The sequence below is a fragment of the Fusarium subglutinans genome, assembly GCF_013396075.1.
Source record: "Fusarium subglutinans strain NRRL 66333 chromosome Unknown NRRL66333_c0000294, whole genome shotgun sequence".
Classification (NCBI taxonomy): domain Eukaryota; kingdom Fungi; phylum Ascomycota; class Sordariomycetes; order Hypocreales; family Nectriaceae; genus Fusarium; species Fusarium subglutinans.
Window position 1 is genome coordinate 18,799 of NW_023502357.1, and position 21,444 is coordinate 40,242.

At 47.4% G+C, this 21,444-nt stretch overlaps 8 protein-coding genes across 8 annotated transcripts; 5 read left to right on the top strand and 3 right to left on the bottom strand.

Moving 5' to 3' along the window:
* Positions 1 to 4: 4 nt before the first annotated feature.
* On the top strand, positions 5 to 1,782 carry FSUBG_12851 (para-nitrobenzyl esterase; the record flags this gene model as incomplete). The annotated part of the gene is made up of 4 exons (XM_036677681.1): positions 5 to 174; positions 234 to 521; positions 588 to 763; positions 821 to 1,782. 4 exons carry the CDS (start codon positions 5 to 7, stop codon positions 1,780 to 1,782), a joined length of 1,596 nt encoding a protein of 531 aa, XP_036531678.1.
* Positions 1,783 to 3,811: 2,029 nt separating this feature from the next.
* On the bottom strand, positions 3,812 to 7,683 carry FSUBG_12852 (serine threonine kinase; the record flags this gene model as incomplete). The annotated part of the gene is made up of 8 exons (XM_036677682.1): positions 3,812 to 3,895; positions 3,959 to 5,778; positions 5,821 to 6,003; positions 6,060 to 6,074; positions 6,289 to 6,449; positions 6,499 to 7,309; positions 7,360 to 7,603; positions 7,651 to 7,683. 8 exons carry the CDS (start codon positions 7,681 to 7,683, stop codon positions 3,812 to 3,814), a joined length of 3,351 nt encoding a protein of 1,116 aa, XP_036531679.1.
* Positions 7,684 to 8,165: 482 nt separating this feature from the next.
* Positions 8,166 to 9,750, top strand: FSUBG_12853 (uncharacterized protein; the record flags this gene model as incomplete). Its single annotated transcript, XM_036677683.1, has 4 exons — positions 8,166 to 8,438; positions 8,490 to 8,708; positions 8,781 to 9,218; positions 9,331 to 9,750. The coding sequence occupies 4 exons, from the start codon at positions 8,166 to 8,168 to the stop codon at positions 9,748 to 9,750; spliced, it is 1,350 nt and encodes a 449-aa protein (XP_036531680.1).
* Positions 9,751 to 10,089: 339 nt separating this feature from the next.
* Positions 10,090 to 12,105, bottom strand: FSUBG_12854 (uncharacterized protein; the record flags this gene model as incomplete). Its single annotated transcript, XM_036677684.1, has 4 exons — positions 10,090 to 11,090; positions 11,144 to 11,490; positions 11,537 to 11,711; positions 11,766 to 12,105. 4 exons carry the CDS (start codon positions 12,103 to 12,105, stop codon positions 10,090 to 10,092), a joined length of 1,863 nt encoding a protein of 620 aa, XP_036531681.1.
* Positions 12,106 to 13,096: 991 nt separating this feature from the next.
* Positions 13,097 to 14,278, top strand: FSUBG_12855 (sarcosine oxidase; the record flags this gene model as incomplete). The annotated part of the gene is made up of 1 exon (XM_036677685.1): positions 13,097 to 14,278. The coding sequence occupies one exon, from the start codon at positions 13,097 to 13,099 to the stop codon at positions 14,276 to 14,278; it is 1,182 nt and encodes a 393-aa protein (XP_036531682.1).
* A 1,269-nt stretch (positions 14,279 to 15,547) lies between these two features.
* Positions 15,548 to 17,156, top strand: FSUBG_12856 (uncharacterized protein; the record flags this gene model as incomplete). The annotated part of the gene is made up of 3 exons (XM_036677686.1): positions 15,548 to 15,686; positions 15,748 to 16,637; positions 16,689 to 17,156. 3 exons carry the CDS (start codon positions 15,548 to 15,550, stop codon positions 17,154 to 17,156), a joined length of 1,497 nt encoding a protein of 498 aa, XP_036531683.1.
* Positions 17,157 to 17,280: 124 nt separating this feature from the next.
* On the bottom strand, positions 17,281 to 19,062 carry FSUBG_12857 (synaptic vesicle transporter SV2; the record flags this gene model as incomplete). Its single annotated transcript, XM_036677687.1, has 5 exons — positions 17,281 to 17,534; positions 17,581 to 17,822; positions 17,875 to 18,319; positions 18,380 to 18,857; positions 18,904 to 19,062. 5 exons carry the CDS (start codon positions 19,060 to 19,062, stop codon positions 17,281 to 17,283), a joined length of 1,578 nt encoding a protein of 525 aa, XP_036531684.1.
* Positions 19,063 to 19,934: 872 nt separating this feature from the next.
* On the top strand, positions 19,935 to 21,295 carry FSUBG_12858 (cytochrome P450 monooxygenase oxidoreductase; the record flags this gene model as incomplete). The annotated part of the gene is made up of 2 exons (XM_036677688.1): positions 19,935 to 20,836; positions 20,881 to 21,295. The coding sequence occupies 2 exons, from the start codon at positions 19,935 to 19,937 to the stop codon at positions 21,293 to 21,295; spliced, it is 1,317 nt and encodes a 438-aa protein (XP_036531685.1).
* Positions 21,296 to 21,444: the final 149 nt, after the last annotated feature.

The window sequence follows — 21,444 nt, forward strand, 5'->3', positions numbered from 1 at the left end:
AATCATGGCGTTTACGCTTAACCATTCCCAATTGGGTGATATCCAAGGCCTCAAGTTAGATGATCGAGGAGTCGTGCAATATCTGGGTATTCAGTATGCCACTCCAACTCATCGTTTTGCTGGTCCAGAGCTCAAGACCGACTACGGAGGAAAGATTGATGCGACAAGGAGAGGGTGAGTTCTTCCCCAGATCTGCGAGCTTGACGAGAGCTAATAGTGCCTCCTCTCCACAGCCCGACTGTTGTTAGGCCACCACTAGCATGCGATATTGAGTTTGGCCTCATCCAGAAGGCCCTCGACAAGCCCGATGACCGTCCCATGTCAGACCTGGACGGCTTGACTCTCGATATCACCGTCCCAGAAGCGACTCTCAACGATAACAATGCAAAGCTCCCGGTGCTTGTTTTTATCCATGGAGGAGCCTTCATCATAGGTGACAGCGGGGCTCCGCACTATAATATGGCTGCCATCGTCGCATATTCCCAGTCCATCGGAAAGCCTATTATAGGCGTAGCGATCAAGTAAGCTCCTTTCATGTGACTTGTTTGATACGGGTTATTTTGAAGCTCTGTTACTGATTAAAAAAGTTATCGACTTGGAGTTGCAGGGTTTCTGGATAGCAGTGAGTTGAGAGCGACAGGCATCCCCCCCAACAGAGGCATTCTTGATCAAAAGACGGCGTTTCAATGGGTTCGTCGGAATATTGGCGGATTTTCAGGCGATCCAACTCGAATCACAGCCATCGGTCAGAGCGCAGGTGGTAGTAAGTGTTCATGGCAGAAAGGCTTTTGCAGACATGTAAGCTGATGATTGATGTTAGGCTCCATTATGCATCTCCTTGACCTGGATTTACGGGACGAAGCGCTTTTCGATCGCGCTATCTGCTTGAGTGGAAACAACTTGGCCGTTCCGTCATCTACAAAGCACGCTGCCCAAGATGCATATAAAGGTGTGCTTCAGTGTCTCGGAATAGAACCCACATTATCGAGCGAGGATCAGCTGACAGCATTGCTTGCAATCTCTCCGGAGGATATGCTATCCAAGATTCCGATGTCAGTCCCCCTACAACCTGTAGTAGAGACAGACCAACTACCATCATTCCGATCACTCGAGACTCAGTTGCCTTCAGCTCAACACAGGCCTCCTCTAATGATTGGCTCGACAGACTTTGATGCGGTCGTCTTTGAAGTTCTTGGTCTCTTTGCAGACCGAGATCCGGGATTAGCACAAGGTTTCACTACATCTTTGATGAAGGCCATCCCCGAAGAACACCACGTTAGACTAGAGAGACTACTCGACCTCTATGGAATATCAGAAGCAGAGGAAGACGACAAAGCACGGATCAAGATTCTCCAGTTCGGGACAGATCTCAAGTACTTCGCCACATCAAGACACTACGCCAACTTCTGGCCATATCAGTCCTGGCTCTATTACTTTAACGAGTCTAATCCATGGGACGGACCGCACAAAGGTCGATCAGCTCACTGTCTTGATATAGCCTATCTATTCTTAAACTACAATCATGTCATGGATGAATCCCAGAGGAAGACAGCGACGGACTTTGCTCGAGATGTGATTAGTTTCACAAACTTAGAGGAGCCTTGGGCTGAGTTCCATGCTTCCAAGGATCTGAGAGTATATGGAGCACTGACAGAGAACCAGGAATCGGTAAATAGTCTCAAGACTACGGCCGAGCCATCCGAGGAAGTGCAACGTCTTTGGTCAGAGATAGGTCTTGATAATCTTACCCAGGCTTGGGGTGCTTACTCCGCAAGGGCATAGTTAGGGACACAGACACTTATAGGATGGCTGTTTGATTGGTAGAAAATTGTTTCTATAGTGGCCTCTGCTGTAAGCCTTTTGTAAGAAGTCTAATCAAAAGACTGATACTGTCACTGGCAACGAGTCTTGATAAATGCGCACTTCTTAATCACTGACAAAGTAATTGCCTGCACAGGCTAGGACCTATCAATATCAACTTCGTCCTTTCTCCTTTTTAATTTTCTATCCTCTCTTTTCTCCTGCATCATTAACAACTTCACACACGTAACTTACCAGATTTATTACTCGATCCTACCACGTAGTCGCAATAAAGTTCCTGTGAGATCCAGGGTCGCCTGAACGCACGCTTTCACCTGATATCACTTTTGCTATACTCCTTCTTCATGAATCAATTCGGCAAACCACCATGGAGAACAAAGACGATGGCCTCCCCGACGCTAGAATAAAATTGGAGATGATTGCACCAGAGCTATTACAACCTGTCCAGGATCAGCCAAAGTTACCACGGCCATGGGACAAGATTCGCGCGCACGTATACGAGAAACTCGAGCAGTTCGTAGCAACCAAGGGTAAAATGACAACAATCACTCTGTTCCACTACGGCCTATAAACATATTCCCTGGCCAAGAGGAGCAAGAGAAACGTATACGATTTGCCCAATACCTTCCCCTCCTTAACACTTTTATACAATACAAGAAGACTTCTAACATTAAATTAAGGTACTAATTATACTAAGTATTAATTTAAAGATATTCTAAGCTTACACTAAATTTACTTAAATTTACTCAAATTTACCTAAGCTTACCTAAGTTTACCTAAGGCTTTTTATTACTTAGGATATAGGTTTTAAGTTTTATTATATCCCTTTACCTTTGTTCCAGTGTCAGGACTGGTGGACATGGCAATGGCTTCGGTAATCGACTTCAAAGTACCTCGGAGTGCTTCAGACCACTGGGAGATGGCGAGCAATATGGGGAGAGCTGTAGTTTAGAAGCACTGTTATTCTCTTATATAAAACTCGACTTTGGTCTTACAAATCGATACTATAACGCTTTAAAATTTCGTAGATACCATTTTTAAAACTTGAAAGGGATAGGTTGATATGAGCAGGGAACTTTGTTCGCGACCATCGAAGGGGTAAGGGGCGGAGAGTAGGCCAGGCGCATCGATATCTTGCTCAGATTGCGACAGAGGGGTTCTTGTTGCTTGTAGTATTGCTGTGTCCAGCACTTGCACCGCTCTCGTTGGAGATGTTTAAATGGCAGCGGGTGGGCGTTGCCCAAGTGTTAAAAGGCATTTGGCCCGAAGGCCGCTTGGGAGCTCCATTGTCTTTTTTCTCCTTGGTGGTCTCCTTCCAAGTGATCAATGTTAGAACCAACAGATACCTGACCAACACTGATCATTATGTGCGACGGGAGGCTGTAGGGCGTTACAGCGCTTCCATTCTCACAACCGAAGGTTACCAACTTGCCATTTAACCCCCCTACTATTATAAAATAGCTTTCTATTATTGGCTACTATTGCTATTTAGAATAGCTAGAAGAATCTTTTTACTGCCTGGTCCTGCTTTATAAGATTTTACTAAAAAGTCTATCTCTAAAAATATTTATTTTTAGTCTTATAAGGTAAGGCTTACTTAGGAAATACATTAGACATTCTATTTCTAAGACGGCACTATGTAAAGTAAACTTTGTAATATAATGCATGTATTAATATCCTTCTTAGTCATTTTGAGGGCTTAAATCGGGTAGTGGTAGGGGGGGCATGGCAGCCAGTAGCTCTCACTTTTGGTCCCAGATAGAATCCGATACCGGAAGTCGCAGACCTCCTTCGGCCGTGCCCGAGGGCGCTTGATTGATTCCGAGTTCCACAGCCTTGCTTCTGGTTGCTCCACTACTTCTCTGCTCAGACTCAGACAACCTTTCCCAAATAACCATTTGTCAAGCTGCCGTTTATAGTTGCCGTTGGAGGCTTCGAAGTTGTGAACCGTTTCCATAATCTCTTGTATATCCTCAATCCGTTTATTCTCTTAAACGTATAGTTTTGTAATCAACCCCCGGTGTTTGTTCCAGAGGTCAGAATACGTCTTGGCAACAGGCTTATCTGTCGGTTTCTGAAGTAAGTTAGTATTGTCAACAGGTTATTCATAACTAAGTCCTTTGTGTGTTGGACTAACGTGATCTTCGTAGTCTATTGGTCTTGGATCGGGCCAAGAAACCACGTTGACTACGAGAAGACGATCCCTAGTGAAATCCAGGAGGTCTCCCAGAGCGGTCTCTCGTACTCTGCATACGGGGTCCTTAGCCAGGTGGTCCATCCACCCTAGCACAACAGGGTGAACCCTAAATCCATTAGGACTGGACTGCCAAAAGTACCTGTTAGAGTCCGGCTCGGGAAGTCCTGACTTCATATCGTGGTGGAATTTGTTCAAACCTTCACAGCCGTACAAACGCCAGACCATGAACTCGAGCATAATGCGTCCCATAGCCCACATGTCATCTGACGAGACCCTCGTGAAGTACATACACGATTCCTCTCCAGGTTGCTTATATAGTTTTACTGATGGGGAATCTTGTGATACGAGTTGGGTAACCCATGACTGATGACAGGTCTTCATGGTGCCGACTTTGTGATCCGCCCCATTCCCCTCCTTGAGCCAGAGTATATTTTCTGGGCTCAGATTATCATTGCTTACAAGTGTATTCTTTTCGATGAGTGCTGTCGTCAGCCCTACTTCAAAAGAAGCATACACTAACTCATAAAATTGCTCGGTCACAGATCTTACCAAGCGAGCAGTCAAAACTCGTGGGAATGTCTGCCAGAAGTCTCTCAGGTTCCCGCCATCAGATGCTTCGGAAACGAAATAAAAGTCATCTTCCCCTTGACGAAACGTGGTAATGAGTTTGACGATGTGTCTTTGGTTTAGTGCCTGGATTCTTTTCAGTTTGCCCAGTTCATCCTGCCACATTGGCTCGAAAGATAGGCGTATGACAATAACGTAGAATGGGTTCTGAGTCTTATGAGTCTCAGTCGTTAGATCCCGATCAAAGCAAAAGGTTGCGAGTCTTGCTTTCACCATGTCATTTGGCACAAGATGGCGCCGATGAATCTCGTATCTGATTGCCTGTCCATAAGAATCTTCATCTATCTTCGTGCACCTCTCCGTGAAGGGGAGAATACACTTTTCATTTTGGTCCCTGACCTCAAGGGTCTCTTCACTCGAAAATACTGGGGCACAAAACTTCCACTGATAGTTGTTATAAAAGTTGTGGATGAGCTCCGCGCTTCCCGAGTTGCTGGGTTTCTTTTTCTGAACATCATCGGCGTCGGTGGAATCAGTATCGTCTTCATTGTCAAGTTCGGACAGATGCTTTGACAAGTTTCTGAGATCCGATTCCTCAAGTGGCAAGTTTTCATCACAGATATTGTTTTTGTTGAAAAAGTCCATGGCATGCCATAGTCCTTTCCCTTCCAGGCCACCCATAAGTAAAATGGAAAACAGCTTCTTGCCAATCGCTTCAGTGTAAATGACTGTGTATTTGAAAGTCTCTGGATCGATACTGTTTGGTGTTTCTCCTGTGTTGCAAATGGCCGAAAACACCGATCCCATCGTGATAATACCTTCCAGACTGCCCTCTGGTGAAAAGAAACGGTGCCTGCTGTTTGAATGGTCACCTGTAGGCCTTTGATCTGTGAAGACAATCTCGATGAGGGTTTCTTGAATAAGGCTTCGAGTTTCTTCAGGTTTCACATAGACATGGTCCATCATTTGGAGCTTGTACCGAGCCTCGTATGACACCAATTGGAAAGGCGTGACATTCATCTTCGATGCGAAACTGACTACGTCGTAGCCATGACCCTGATATACATCACCTTCCACACTGTTGGCAGACTGCAATGACTCAAAGCTTGACTTAGACCTTGCCACTGCATCCCCCGTATCAGCTGAGTTTCCATCCTCGGGCATCAACTTGGATCTATTGAGTGCAAACAGGGCTAGTCGCTCCAAGTGTTAGCCGATGTGACGCTTCAAGTCACTGGAAAGGATGAAACAAGGTCCTCTATGTCCTATGGTAGGATGAGCGTGGTGTGGCCTTTCTGTGGAATCTGGTGCCGGATTGCCATCCGTTGCAAAGTCGTTCGGCAGCGAAACTAGCCAGGGAGTCACCTTTGTGAGAGTGCTATCCGCAGTCGTGTTGAAGTGTCTTTCGGGGAGCTTGGCTATAAAGGCACATTGGTTTAGTGTCATTTCTGGATGCAGAATTCTAGATATTTACCACTTTCAAACGATTCTGGACCAGTGTAATCAGCAGCCTGTCGCATGATCCACGAAGGTTTATTGCACTCAAATCCATTTACAACGTCATGGCACCCATCTCTACACAAAGGGCAAGGTACAGCATCGGCCGAGCTAGATCGCTCACACAACTGGGCAAGAAAAAAGCTGGGGACCTAGAAGCTGTGGCTCATGGAGGGCTTTGATATGTTCAATGAACTCCGTCTCACTGTTGAAGGGTTTGTGTTCCGGGTCATTACAGTGCCATTCTCTGCGATGATTCTCGAATTCGTGTCTCAACCAGTCCTTTCGGGTTTCGAATAAGTTATCAGGTGTTTCGCAGTTATCGAAAGTGCACACATATGCTTGAAGATCGCGGAATACGTGTCTCCTATACCGTGTGAGAAATCCCATTACAGAGCTTCGAAATATTTACCGACGTCCATGCTCTTTCGCCTTTCACTTCAATCAGATGATAGCAGAGGGGACAGAGGAACTGCTCCAGTGCTTCGCCATTGTCGTCCTGCGGGCGAGGAGGTACTCGGATCCCTACACTATCCTTACCGGTGAATCCAAAGGTCGTAATAGTTCCGGATTCTGACTGAACATCTGGCTCTTCTCTCATATCGACTGGAGGAATGAATTTGGTCGCTTCGGTACTCGCCAGCAGACTTCCTTTGGAGATGGTAGGGGCATAGCTTGGTCTGTCTCTGACCAGATGCTGTATGGGATCGGAGGTAACCGGAGGGGGTGGCATTTCCTGTTCAGCTTTTTCCCGGGGCTCATTTTGAGTGATATGACCTGTTGCTGTCGTCTCTTCTGACGGCTGAGGTTCTGAAGACTTCCGGTAGTGTTGCTCATTATATATGAGCAACTGACGGCGACGAGTAATTGCCTTAGCAAGCCGTTTCTTCAGCACCAGGGAAGTGTCAGGAAAGCATTCATCGAAATGCCGTTGATCAAACGAAATGAAATGATCGACTGTGATCTTGGACGCTCTGGATAATCGGTCGGTTGCTACTGGCTGCCTGATGACCATCGCGAGCGAGTACAGATGCCTCACTGACTTTGTGATCGACTCGTATAATGCAGCAATTTGGCGCTCATAAGTCATCATATCGGCTTCGTCAGAACTAGAGCTTTCAGCTGACGATGTTACGGACGATCGGTCTGAGTCATTGTCTCGTTGTCGTTCAAACCTGGGCTGGGTTGCCTCGACCAACGGCCGTTCGCCAATTTTAAGATCGGAGGCTACCGACTATTAGTTTAGAAGTATCAGATGAGCCATAGAATAGTCGTACCAGTGCTGAGAGCAATATCAAGGCGCTGCAGTATATCTACAACTCGGGCAGCATAGAAGCTAGAATCTCTGAGGCGATAGTCAAGTGAGATTCGCTTGTGGGGGGCATGTTTTGCCCCGACACTTCCAGCCCACACATCGAAGCGCGAGTATTCATTTGCGATACCTTTCAGAGGTATTCGGTTATTGTTATCACTAGTTGATATACCGAGGCTCTTGATCAGACAGCTGAAAGAACCAGAGCACTAGATATAACAATCGCCAATAGTAGTCATTTCTGCGAAAGACACACGACAGTAAATTGAGTGAAAAGGAAATGCCTCATGCTATCAAAGCTACTTTCTAAAGAGAGGGGCTGACTGTGCAATCGCCAGTTTTGGCAACATATGCAGGTAATCAATACTGGAACCAACAAACAGCTAACCAACACCAATCATTCTGCGACACGAGACGCTGCAGGACGCCACAGCGCTTCAATCCTCGCAATCGAAGGTCCCCGATTCGTCTTTCAACCCCCCGGCTACCATAACCAGACGCTGCAAAGCGCACATTAAATTTTACCTCATCCCATCTTTCTCTTATCCGCGACGCAATAAGTACCAACTTCTCTGTCACACGCGTTTTTGCGCTACAGGACAGCTATAGAAATGTCTGGATTCGAAGTAGTAGGACTTATTATTGGAGTGCAAGTATGCCAAAATAGTGCCGCGAACACTACTAACGGCCACGCATAGAATACCAATTGTCGTCAAAGGTCTAAAGTTCTACGAGAATGATGCACAGGTACTCATGCATCATAAAATCGCCATGAATGATCTTATCGTATCGCTACATGCTGAGCATTCACGATTCCGACACTCTTGCAGTGTGTTGTTGAGAGGTTTGGTTGAAGATGAAGATCTGGAAGACCTTTTAGACAAGACTACTAAGGAGGATTGGGAGAAGGCGTTAACTCAAGGGCTTGAGAGGAGCCTCAGAGAGAAGCTTGGACATCGCTACTATGCATACACCGAGATAATAAAACATATCCAGGAGAAGCTTGAAAAGTTGGGGAACGTAGTAGGCATGAGCAAGCAACAGGTAGGAATTGGCAGGTGTATCTCATAATAGGCTCACTGACAGTTATCCTAGCAATGGTACGAGAAGACAGAATACGAGAACCAGAAAACATGGTATAAGATTAATGAATGCATAAAACACAGCAAGCACAAGCAACTGCTCGAAGATATCGAAAAGTACAACACAAGGTTGGAGCAGATGACACCAGGAATATTGGCGCTGGCACAAACAGCACCCCTTCAGCCGAAGAAGGCAGATCTGAGTTACTGGGATTCTATCAGGCACGCAGCCGTGAGTCTTCACAGCGCCCTTTGTTCCGGATGGCCGTGCTGCTGCGTGGATTCTCACGTTACACATTTCCAGCTCGAAGATCGAGCGACTGAAAAGAAGGGATCTCATAGGTTCAAGTTGTCGTTCAAGACGCCTGAAACAGGTGATAACGGACAATCCGTTAAAAGTGCTGTTTGGAAGAATGCAGAGTTTGAAGCAGTTGAGAGTGAAAGTCTCCCAGTAAATCTCCCTCGATCTCCCGGAGGTGTTGCTTTCGCCTCAGTAGGTACAATTGCTTCACCTAGTCCCAAGGTGGAGAAGCATATCAACGATTTCTGCAAGGAGCTCACGCAACATTCATGCCAGCTAGCATTGCGTTGCATAGGATATATGCTTCAAGAGGAGCACAAACACTACATTTATATTCCGGAGCGCTCTCTCACCTCAGGAAGACCCAGGAACACACTCACTCTTTACAACTTCCTCTCGAACAAGGGGAAACTGGGTATGCACTATAACTTTGGCAGCGTGGTAACCGACAGATACGAGCTGGCCCTCCTGTTAGCTTCTTCCCTTCTTAAACTACATGCAACTTCATGGCTGGGAGATTGGTGGTCCACTGACGATATACTTATCTTACCAGAACTCGAAGATGTCTTTTAAAGATTGCACCTTCGTCATGCAGAATTTCCCCTCATTCACCATTACGAAAGTATCTCAACCTAGCAAGACTACTACTCGCCAGATGGTCATTCGAAATGAAGCAATATTTCGACTCAGGGCGACTTTGGTTGAGCTCTCTACTGTAGCAACACTAGAGGCACAAGAAGAAGTTGACGACCATAGGATCACGGAGGAATTGACAGACTTCAATACAGCAGAGAGACTTTCAAAGGCTGTCGCACTCAACAATACACTTGAGTGGAATGCAGTGGTTGATCGACGTTTGCGCTGTGGCTTCCATTCGCCTCCGGATTTTACAAGGAAGGACTTCAGAGCAGAGTTTTATCAGTTTGTTGTAGGACCCCTAGAGAAGCTATACAATGAATCGAAGGTTGACTGAGAGAGATGTAAATCACGGATGTGGAGTCAACAGACGACTTCCTTAATCAACGAGGGTTATTGTTATTCCAGTGTTTTCCCTCAGGGAGTAAGAAAACATCGTACCTTGATACAGGGTGTTGAAATAAACTTAGCAAAGAGTACCATAGTTTTAGGCTAATTTTAACTAAATCTTTCATCCCTCAGGGTCAAGGTCTTGACTTTACTTTCCTCCCCTAGTTTTCCTCATGGTACTTCAGACTGGCAAGCTAGATGTAAGCAACAAATATCATCTTCTGAGCAAAGAATTATTTATCTGTAACTCTCTTGTGGTAAATTCATCGAGAAAAGGGCAATTCTATCAGTAAGAGAATGGCCTGGCCAGGTATTTGGGATCCCTCTCTGGTTTCCCTTCAGGCGGCACATCCACTACATCTGGGTTCACGTACCAACTCGGGTCACCCTGCTCCTCCTCCTCCATAACACACATACTCCACCCATTACCCAGCCATCTAAGTCTATTCTCATGTATCTCCTCAAACCCAAAGTCCTCCCATCTTGGCGCCCTCATCGCCTCTAGTGCATGCATCACACTTCCGGGCCAAAGAGCAGAGATCTTGTCACCATGTCCGCCCCCAATCTTGTACCATGACTTACAGTCGTCCATGTAGACAGTCTTCTTAAAGTACTCCCCAATGTAGTCTGCAAAGTCTTGGACGCGTGATGCTTTGGGCTCCATGGTTATGTAATCTTCCTTCTGCAGCTTGCGGATGCACTTAACGATGTAATCGCCTTCTGCCTCGAGAAGACAGGTCAGAGAGCCCGCGCCAATGGCTGAGTTGGGTCCAAGCATCATAAAGTAGTTGGGGAAACCATCCACCGTCATGGTCAGATACGTCGCAGGGAACGGATCGAACTTGTCCTTCAACGTTACTCCCTGCCTACCGACGACAGGGAAAGGAGGGGTGTAGTTAGTCTGGAAGCCCGTTGCACAGACCAAAACATCAACATCGATTTGTCGCCCTCCGGGTCCGGTGAGCTTCAGGCCCCTCTCGTTGATACTCTCGATACCCTGTGTGATGAAGTTGACGTTGGGCTGAGATAACGCCTCGAGATAACCTGGTCCTGGTGTTAAACGACGACATCCAACACCAAAGGTTGGTGAGAATGATTCGAGAAGATCGGGTCGTGAAGCAAGAACATCGTTGGTGATCTTTGAGAACATGGCGACAAACTCTTTCTGCATCTCTGAGTCTTTGAGGGTTGAAAGATGGACCAAGTTGCCGTCGTCCTCAATGCGCTTACGAAAGCGGAGATACTCGTCATCACTCTTGACGAACTCTGCCAAACGAGCGGCCGAGACTGCTCATATGTTAGACAATGCAGTTACGCTCAAGTCAGTTTCGAGGACTCACATTCAATGTCAGAAGGATCCCATCCCAATTGCTTCATCGTCACATCGCCAAAGCGGTTCGATATCCAGACCTTGCTGCGAACAAAGCAGTTCAACTTGGCACCCTCGACCTTTTGCAGCTCCGGGACGATCTGAATCGAGCTCGAGCCACCACCGATGACACCGATATTCTTATTCTTAAAATCATACTCCTGGTCCCAGGCCGCCGAATGCATCTTTTGCCCCTTGAAGGAATCAAAGCCAGGAATGTCAGGCCAAGAGATTGTGTTGAGGTTACCTCTAGCTGCAACAACGACGTCTACTTCCTCGGCGAAGCTCTCTCCAGCGTTGGTCTCAACCGTGATGTGCCTGGTGATGTCAGCATTTGGTCGAGATAAGGCTATGTAAGAAATACCATTTCTTGGCGGTATCATTCCAAGTAGCGCTGGTTACTCTATGTCCGAGATGAATGAAGCGCTTGGCACCGTATTTCTCTGCCACGCCGTCGATGTAGGCGCAAATCTCGTGTGAAGGCGCATAAAAGCCTGACCAAGCCTTGTTTGGGGCAAAGGTGTACTGATAAGAATGAGCTATGGGCAGGAATGTCAGCAGCTTGCAATCCCATGTGAAGTTCTTTTGCTTACATGGGATATCACAGGCGCAACCTGGATACCGATTCTCCCACCACGTTCCTCCAACACCTTCGTTCTTCTCGTAAATCTTGAGATCAATGTTGCGCAGACGTTGTGGGATTCTGATGCCGAGGTAGACTCCTGAATACCCAGCGCCAATCACACGGACCTTGAGAGGGCGTTGGTTCTCGACTGGAGCATCCTTGCAAGTGAACGTGCCATTTGCATGAGCAGTGGATCCGTTTACCACCGTGTCTGCAGTGGGCTTTTGATCCAGGACTGGTATATTATCCATTGTCTGCGATGGGATGATCGCGGGCTCATGAGCTGGGTTTGACGAGTTTATCCCCATAATGAAAGCGCTTGACGGAAGAAGAGATGTATAATAACGGAATCGTCTTTATCTTCAACTGAATAAGAACGGTGAGTCGAGCTTTATGTGAAATTCAACACCTGTGACTGGGGTTGAAAACTGGAATGTTTCCGAGACTACTCCTCACAGATGCTGACAGAAATAATGTTGACGCTCCCTCGGCTCGTCATCGTGTAACCTTTTAACCCCTCTTTGCTCTCAAGGATACATCAACCGCGGCGCCCAATGGTATTGCTGCCGCTGTGTAACACCTGGTGTTGTTGCCGCTCTTTGCCCCCCCGAGGTGCCGTTGCCGCCAAGCATGTAGACTCTTATTGCCGTGTTATATCCAGAGAGTACCACTGCCGCAATTCATCGGGAGATTCACCGGCTCATGTGTCCCTTGAAAGGAGGTTTGAAAGCAACAGCGCATCTTGTCTTTGTATTAATTGATCGAGGGTGGTCTCATGAGGCTGAACGTGCTACCCGGTTGATCCCTTTGAAAGACCGTCCAGGCAAGCTATGCACCGACCACCTGTTGAGAGGCGCATCATCGCTATTGTCTTCACACTCTACCAGCAGAGAAATATATGTGAAATGTACGGGAGCATCTTCTTGTGACAGATTCTGTAGCCTGCTTTGCATTGGTGATGGCCACAGGCTTACCCACAGAGATGTCTTGTCTTGTTGGCCCAGACTCTCAGTTGGGTCTCGGCTACAGAATCCGTGAGAATCCGTGGTGGGGACGGAAATTCCGTAACGCAAGTGGGTACGGATACAGGCAACTTATCTCATGACCTGATGCACCCCGCAAATTGAGGAACTGGCTTGATAAGATAAGGTAAGGTTCATGCTACATCGACCTAGACACGATTATAAGGAAGGGCATTGTGACAAGAGTATGAGATTAGCAGGCCAATTCAACTTCCCATTATCCCCCAGCAATCATTGGATTATCTCTTAATCCCTCTCTCTCGTCAGACTCTCTACAATGTCAAACAGCAACTTCCAAGTGGCCGTAGTTGGCCTCGGTGCTCTTGGTAGCGCCGCAGCCTATCAAGCCGCTATCAAAGGAGCTACTGTTATCGGTTTCGAGCAATACGACTTTGGCAACATCTACGGATCCTCACACGACACATCTCGTATCGTCAGGACATCCTATGGCTCGCCAGATTATGTGGCTCTAGCCCGTGCAGCTTACAAAGACTGGGCTGAGCTGGAACGTCGAAGTGGTCTACAAATGCTCACCATCACCGGAGGCGTTGTCTTCTTCCCCAAACTAGCCGACGACGGAGCATCTCTGAACAAGTTCGAAAAGAGCATGAGTGCGTCTGAATTTATGAGGAGTCTTGATGCAAACAATATCCCGTACGAGGTCCTCAGCTCTCAGCAAGTCAAGCAGCGCTGGCCTTCTTTTGATATCGCAGAGGGCGTGCAGACGATTTACACCGCCGACTCTGGAATCGTACATGCGTCCAAGTCTGTGGCGGCAATGCAGTATCAAGCTCGTGCCAACGGCGCTGTTTTAAAGGAAAAGACACGCGTGGACGCGTTGATCCCAGATTCAAAAGGAAAGGGCATGACTATCAAAACATCTCGAGGTCAATTCCACGCCGACAAGGTCATCTTGGCATGCGACGCGTGGACCAACAAGCTTATCGCACCGCTCGGCACAAACATCCCGCTCCAGGTCATGCAAGAACAGGTCACCTACTATAAACCGACTGACTTGACCCCATTCGACGATACCAAGTTTCCTGTGTGGATCTGGGCTGGCAACAGATATTTCTACGGGTTCCCCAGTTACGGTGAGCCAACAATCAAGGCAGGTCGTGATACTTCCAACAACTTCATGACACCCGAAGAACGAACCTTTGTTCCATCTGATGACCTACTCAACGAATTGACGTCTTTTATGGGCGGTCTGATACCCGACAAGGGCCAGTCCATTCGAACAGTCACCTGTCAGTATGCTATTACGCCCGATCGTCAATTCGTTATCAGCCCGTTGAAAAGTCATCCTAATGTTATCGTTGGCTTGGGTGGAGGTCATGCGTTCAAGTTTGCCCCAGCGATTGGTCGTGTATTGGCTGAGCTCGCGATAGATGGTGAGACAAAGGAGGATATCTCCAACTTTGGCATCCCTAGGGTAGGGGCAGATAGCAAGTTGTAGAAGCAGAGCATCTAGCAGCATTAATAAAATATCACTATGAACTCCAAATGGTCTAATTGTTGACAGAAGGTCGTAAGAATTGTAGACAGCTTGCACTACTTGGTCCACGATTATTTATGCAGTTTGCTAATATCGTTTAAAGAAGCAATCGCTTGGTCAACTTGCGTGAGGCAGCACTGTCGTGCCTGTCTATTGATAACACCGCCCGTCAATCAACTCAATGAAAACTACCTCAGGAATAATTAGTCGCTTAAAAGAGTTTACCGCGCCATACAGTCACACTTCCTCAGTTGAGGCCATGAAAAACAAGGTATACGCCGTTGCAAGCCACTGTCTCTTATCGCAAAATTAGGTGCCCGATAAGACAAGGCCCGGAATTTTAAGCAGGCCGAGCTAGTGGCTTCCTACTCCGTACTCTCAGTGGCTTTACCCCCGCACTTTTGACTCGAGGCCCAGGCCCAGTAGCATAGACTACATTATCTGCACCCACTCTGAATATTACCAGTCTCTGCACAAGCCATATCAATCACATCAATAAACACACAGAATGAGTGCCCCCCGATCAAGGCAGTATCGACGCGTTGCTCAAGCGTGTGACAATTGCCGGTACATTTATGCCCATTTCAGTGATGGAATATGATCGCTGATGAGGTTACAGGCGCAAGAAGATCCGTTGCCCAGGTGAAAGACCACGATGTTCAGCATGTACACGTCTTCGTCAACAATGCTCATTCACCGAGGTCAACCCTGTAAATGAGGATACAACGAGTAGACTGGAAAATCGCATGGTAAGGCTCCTCATCTGAGTATCTCATATTTCTGACTAAGAGCTGCAGTCCAGTCGCCTTGAACAACTCGAAGATAAGTTGGACAGCTTAATAAGCAGAGTTGTGTACGTTGAATAGTACTTTCGCTCGTGCAGCAAGGCCATATTCACTGACGATATGTAGTCCTTCATCATTGCAAGAGACTACCCCGACCTCGACGTCAGACAGGAATAACCGTATACCTTCATTCTCATCAACCTCGCCTCACACGACCCTTCCATTAATGTAACTTCTTCCGTCTGAGCCATGGTCATAATTGCTGATAAAGGAAAGATCTTCAATACCAACGGAAGTCACTACAAGAGCCATTGACTTTTACTTTCGCCATATTCATCGACAACCTCTTTGGCTTTTCGGCGAGCGCCCGTTATTACCGTCCGATACATCCGAGGAATTAATCTATGCCATGTTGGCTCTAAGTATGACTCATAATACGGAAGATATGCCTGTGGATAGCCTTCAAAGCCCTGACTCTTATAACAAAATTGCCCGGAGGGGCGTCATGCTTAAGATTGCGGAGGGCAGAGTGACTATCAGATGTGCTCAGGCGCTGTGCCTGTTAGCATACTACAACTTCATCTGTATGTTCATTTTCGCTCTCTTATGATATCGCGTTGCAATTCACTAACACTGTCGTAGTAGGCAATACCCCCCTGGCTGGCTTCGACATAGCAACGGTTCAGAACATGATACAACTTCTTCCCGGCAGTGACCGTAACACGAGTGGCTCAGTAGTTTCGCAAGACAAATCCCGACTATTCTGGAGTATCCAGTGCTTAAGCTCTTCCTGCGGTAGGCCAGTCCTGTTACCGTCTATACCAACAAGTATCAACGCTCCTCAAATGCTCACAGTCGAAACCCGAGATTCTCTAGGAAGTTGCATTCCAGCCCCCAAAGCCACAGGCTCCGGCTTGAGAGAGACTCTTGTTGACGTTTGGTCTCAGTCCCTAAAGATTTGCGAGCTTTGGAGTGAAGTTAGGCTTTATGTAGCCAAGTGCTTTGAAGGCCTGGCCAAGCGTCCCTGGCATCCGGATTCCGACTACACCAGACTTTGTTCGCGAATGCTAGAGGTTGAGATGATATGGCCAATTTCCCTGAGTTATAACGCAACAAAATTCCCAGAGCATTCTCCCCTGGAGGTAGAAAACAACCGTATGGACTGGCTGCCGTGGCTCAGGGTTCAGATGACCTACCATACCATTCACTGCGTCCTCAATCACCCATCACTATATACGGTCATGGCTGAAACACCAACGAGTAGACTGGGAGGTGACTCATTCTGGAGAGCATCTTATCTGAAAGCCTTAAGACACTGTACTTGGGTCTCGAGATTGATTCGAACAGCGGAGGAGAAGAACCTCCGACTGGCTGATCCTTTCTTTGCCCAGGCAGCGGCCATCGCCAGTACGCTGCATCTATACTGGACAATGACGAATGATAGCCAATTGCAGGCGTCTTCTGTGCGGAATCTAGAAGTTTGCAGGAATCTTGTGAGGGAGATGGCAACATGTTGGCCAGTATGCAAGACAATTGTATGCCGTCCACTTTCAATGCCTTCTATTGATCACTAACGTCTATGTCAGGAACATACTCTGGATCAGTTCATCGAGTCAACCGATCGACCAACTCAAATGGCGACTGACAAATCGTCACCAGCCGTTGTGAGAACATCCCTCATCTGGGTGTTGCTGGATGTAGCGGCGCCGCAATTTCCCAACTACCATGATCAAAGCGTTCACGGCCGAGATGTCTGGGGTGGTCATGCAGCTACTCAAGACGAAGATGGCCTACCAGGGTCAGAGGCTAGTTCACCGCCAACAGATATGCGTGAGTCAACAGCTCAATATGCGTCACCTCCAGCTTGGGTATCTGAAAGGATAGATACAAACCCACAAGAGACAGGAGAGAATGGGGCGGTTACGGCCCAGCATGGGGATAGTAATGAACATGTGACTACGCATGATTTGGCCTGGGGACCTTGGGAGAATCTCGGACCGATGGGGGAGAACTTTAGTATGAACATGGACTGGTGGGACATGAATCAATTTTAAAAGTCAAGTCATAGGGAAAGCAGTTCGAATGATGCATAATAATATTGACCACTACCAAATACTACACTGACACAATGACACCCGAGGTTTGAGCCTATCAGGGCAGCTTGAGACTCTCCCTTCCCTAGGATGCACTTCGACCATATGGTTCGAATGGCAAAATGACAGAAACGATAGCCATGACAAAGAACAAAGCCCCCGAGATGTACAAGGGTGCTATAGTAGTAGTATCAGCAGTCACCGCAATGACAGCAGACAGAAGACCCATGATACGGTTAAGCGAAACCGCGATACCATTGCCTGTAGTTCGATGCTCAGACGGGAATACCTCAGCGGTGTATGCGTAGAGTGTACCGTAGTAGAGGTTGATGCAAACAGCTGGGATTTCTTAGTATAAACAGCATGAGGGATAGGCTGAACTTACAGATGCAGCTGCTGATGGCAAGATTCTGGGCTGGCGTCTTGATGATGGTGTAGCAAAAGAAGAAGACGGCTGTGATCACAGCTCCAATTGCCATTGTATACCGTCGTCCAAGAAAGCTCACTTCAGCAAGACCAGCGGCGATGAGGGGACCGAAGATGGCGCAGATATTGGTGATGGTGTAATCGCGCCAGGTCTCGGTGAAGGAGGGTTGATAGTCAGGAAGACGGCTGCTGAGAAGGGATCTGAATCTGTTAGTCTCAGCTCCCTTAGTTTGCTGAGCTTAGGAGAACTCACGGGAGGTAAAGGAAGAAGAGAGGATATCCAAGACCAATCAAAGTCCAAGAAAGCCAGATGAGACAAGTCGACAGAGCAAGCTTCTTGGTCGAAAAGAGTCCCTTGACGTGACCTACGAGACTCTTCCCCAACCCACGAACAGCAGACCCCTTGCTACCACCGTGATCGGGAGTATGAGCTGTGCCACAAGCCTGAAGAGCCTCAAGTGTCAATGAGCAAGGTCGTTTGTGAGTGCTGGCAAGCTTTTGAAGCATAGCAACCAGCTCCTCCTCTTTGCCGTTGGTGACAAGGAACTTGGGAGTTTCGGGGAGACGGATGATGAGGATACGGAGGGCGGACATGACAAACATGAGGGCTCCACCGGTGAACATGACGAGTCTCCATGATTTGTTGTTCTGCCATGTGCATGTCTCGACCGTAGCGACGCAAGTCCAATCATTTCGAGCTGTAGGGATGTTGAGTTAGTTACATAACCCCTGGAGGTCAAACGGTAGATGTAGCTTACAATAGTAGCCCCATGCGATGAAACCAGCACTGGCCTGACCAACTCCCCACCATCCAGCCATAGCAGTAATGACCCATTGCTGCTTCGCAGGAACAAACTCGAGCATCACAGTTGGATCCAAGACAAGATTACCGCCAGCGCCAAAGCCAAGGAAGGCTACAAAGACACAGAAGGCAACCCAGCTGGGACCAGCTCCTGCAACGATGGTAGCAATGGCAGCGATGAAGAGAGTAATGTTGAAGGCGATTCGTCGACCGACTATGTCTGCACCGAAGCCCCAGAAGAGAGCTCCCATCTGTAGTCCAGCGTAAAGAGCCATGGTCGACCCGGTAGGATATCGTCCATGACCGATCTCAAGGTAAGCTTGACCGGCTGCAACGCTCTGGAGGAAGGCTACCAGAGAGTCAGCTGCGAAGCCGAAGCCAGTGAGGCAGCAGAGCTTGAGATGGAAGCCTGTCCACCCGATCTCATTGATGGTCTTGAAAGTCAGCATGATCAACTCCAGCATCTCTCAGTGGTCTTACCTCGTTGACAAGATTGATCTTAGCGGAAAGAACAGGATCAACAACGTTACCAAGCTCATTGACAGTGCTGACATGATAAGAAACATCATCAGCAACCATGACGTCCTTGTCCTGATCACCACTCTCCTTAACAGAACCTAAAGCCTGAATAGTCGACATTATTGTAGCTCTCAAATCATACGATGTAGAAAGAATATGCAAGATCTTGCGTCAAATAGGGAAGCTCAAGTCGCTTTTAAACCTGAATCAGTAATTCTCCTTGATAATTCTCCAGCCTTGATCCCTCGGTTATCCAAGCTTCAGTGGAAATTGATACGCGCTACCCCACAAACTGAGAGGGTAGCGCTATCTAGAGAAGGTGGGGTGAAGGGATGGGAGATATGGGCACCAATAGGCGAGGTTGTTGTGATCTAGCCAAGATGATTAGGCTGAGTGTATTTGTTTAGGGCGGAGCATGACTGGGATAGCCCTTGGCGAGAGTGTTCCAGACGGTCGAATCCTACCATTGACCGAATAGACTTGGTAATAATTATTGAATGGTTAATGGCAATGATGTTCACTTGTTACTGTCTCAGACCAATATCCGGCGTTAAGTCTCAGTATTGACATTCCGTACAGCATGCATGGCTTTTCAGCTTATCAGTGTAACTGGGTCAAAAGTTTCATGTATTTTAGTATTTCCTGTAGCTATTTGGGGTATCTGCAGTTGAATCGCCATTTTGTTTGGGTGAGTTTCCGTGTTTATCATGATAAGCCTCAAGCCGAAAGTCGGACACGGACCGAACACGGATTCTTCCCGTGTCTTGACTAACTGGCTCCGTCCCCCGCTACAACCACCTGACGGCGGACTCGGAATCGAGCTCCCCGATCTATTATTCTCAGCGGCCAGAGTCCGAGTTGATGATAGTCAAATAGCCCATCACATGAAGTCAGCCACGTAGAATAGTCTCAGACCAAGCCCATAAAGACCCTCCTCATGACTCGCCAATACAACAACAGCTTGACCATTAACCTCGTTTAAACCTGCAAACATGTCCAACTCTATCTCGCCCTCTTTCATCCATTATCTCTTCTCAGCCGCTGGCGTTGCAGCGCTCGTATGCTTGCTAGCGAGGTATCTCTCCCAATCCCGACCCCATAAAGATCCCGTCCCCACATTTCTCAAAGACACCACCTCTACAGCACGAGCATTACCCGCTTCTTGGTATAGATCCCCAGAAGTATACGAACTCGAACGACGGGCTATCTTTGCTAAGAAATGGATCCTTACAACGCACAAACTCAGATTCACGGAGACAGGCTCATGGGTCAAGTTTGAGCAAGCGGGCTTTCAGTTCTTTCTTGTGAAGAATAAGCAGGGACAGATCAATGGATTCCACAATATCTGTAGACATCGGGCTTTTCCTATCATGACTGAAGATAAGGGAAAGTCAAGTATTCTCTCCTGCAAATACCATGGTTGGTCGTATAGTCTCAATGGCCAGCTCGCGAAAGCTCCGGGATATGATGACATGAAAGGCTTCGATAAGACGAAGAATGGCCTTCTGCCTATCCACGTTCATGTTGATGCCAAAGGCTTCATCTGGGTCAACCTTGACTCCTCAAAAGTGCCCGAGGACTTCTCAACCGAGTTCAAGAACATTGATCAAATGGCAAGACATGAGGGCTTCAATTTCGAAGACTATGACTTTAACCATACCTGGGGCATGAGCGGTGACTACAACTGGAAGACGTTGGCTGATAACTACAACGAATGCTATCACTGCAAGATGGCTCATCCAGATGCAGCTGATGTCGCTGATCTGTCGGCATATCGCGTCGATACCAAGGGCGGCAACATCGAGCACTTTGCTAACACGAAACCTGAGATGGAAGAACAAGGTCTCAAAATCGTGAGCAACTATTATTTCCCCAACGCCTGCATGACTGTCTCGTAAGTCTCTCCTTCACATTCCCTGATATAAACTAACATGATAGCCCCAACTTCTTTTACATGATGCGATGTGTTCCGACTTCACCAGGCCACTGCTCCATGGAATACGAAGTGTATCGACACAAGAACGCCACTGACGAGGGTTTCCAGACCATTGACGCGATGTTCAAGAGGATCTTGGCTGAGGATAAATGGCTTTGTAATAATGCGCAGAAGAACCTCAATGCTGGTGTGTTTGTCAATGGTGAGATGCATCCTAATATGGAGCAAGGTCCTCTTTACTTTCAGCATCGCGTTAGAGGTATCTTGAACGGCCATTATCGGTTGGAAAAGGCGGCTGGGAAGGAGATCAATCCAGCGCAACATTTTCCATCTGATTTCTCTCACGGGACGGAGAATGATATGAGATTCTGCTCAGGGTTAGCTTGTGGGAAGGACGCTGAGCAGCTAGCTTGGTAGACTCAAGCAGCGACAGAAAGGTTATATACCGGGTGATCATAACATCGGACATCTTCACGGCAGCGTGAACAACATGTCGCAAATCAAAGATGAAACAAATTGGATCATCGTATTACTGAACTGCATAGATAGCTAAATATAAACATGTC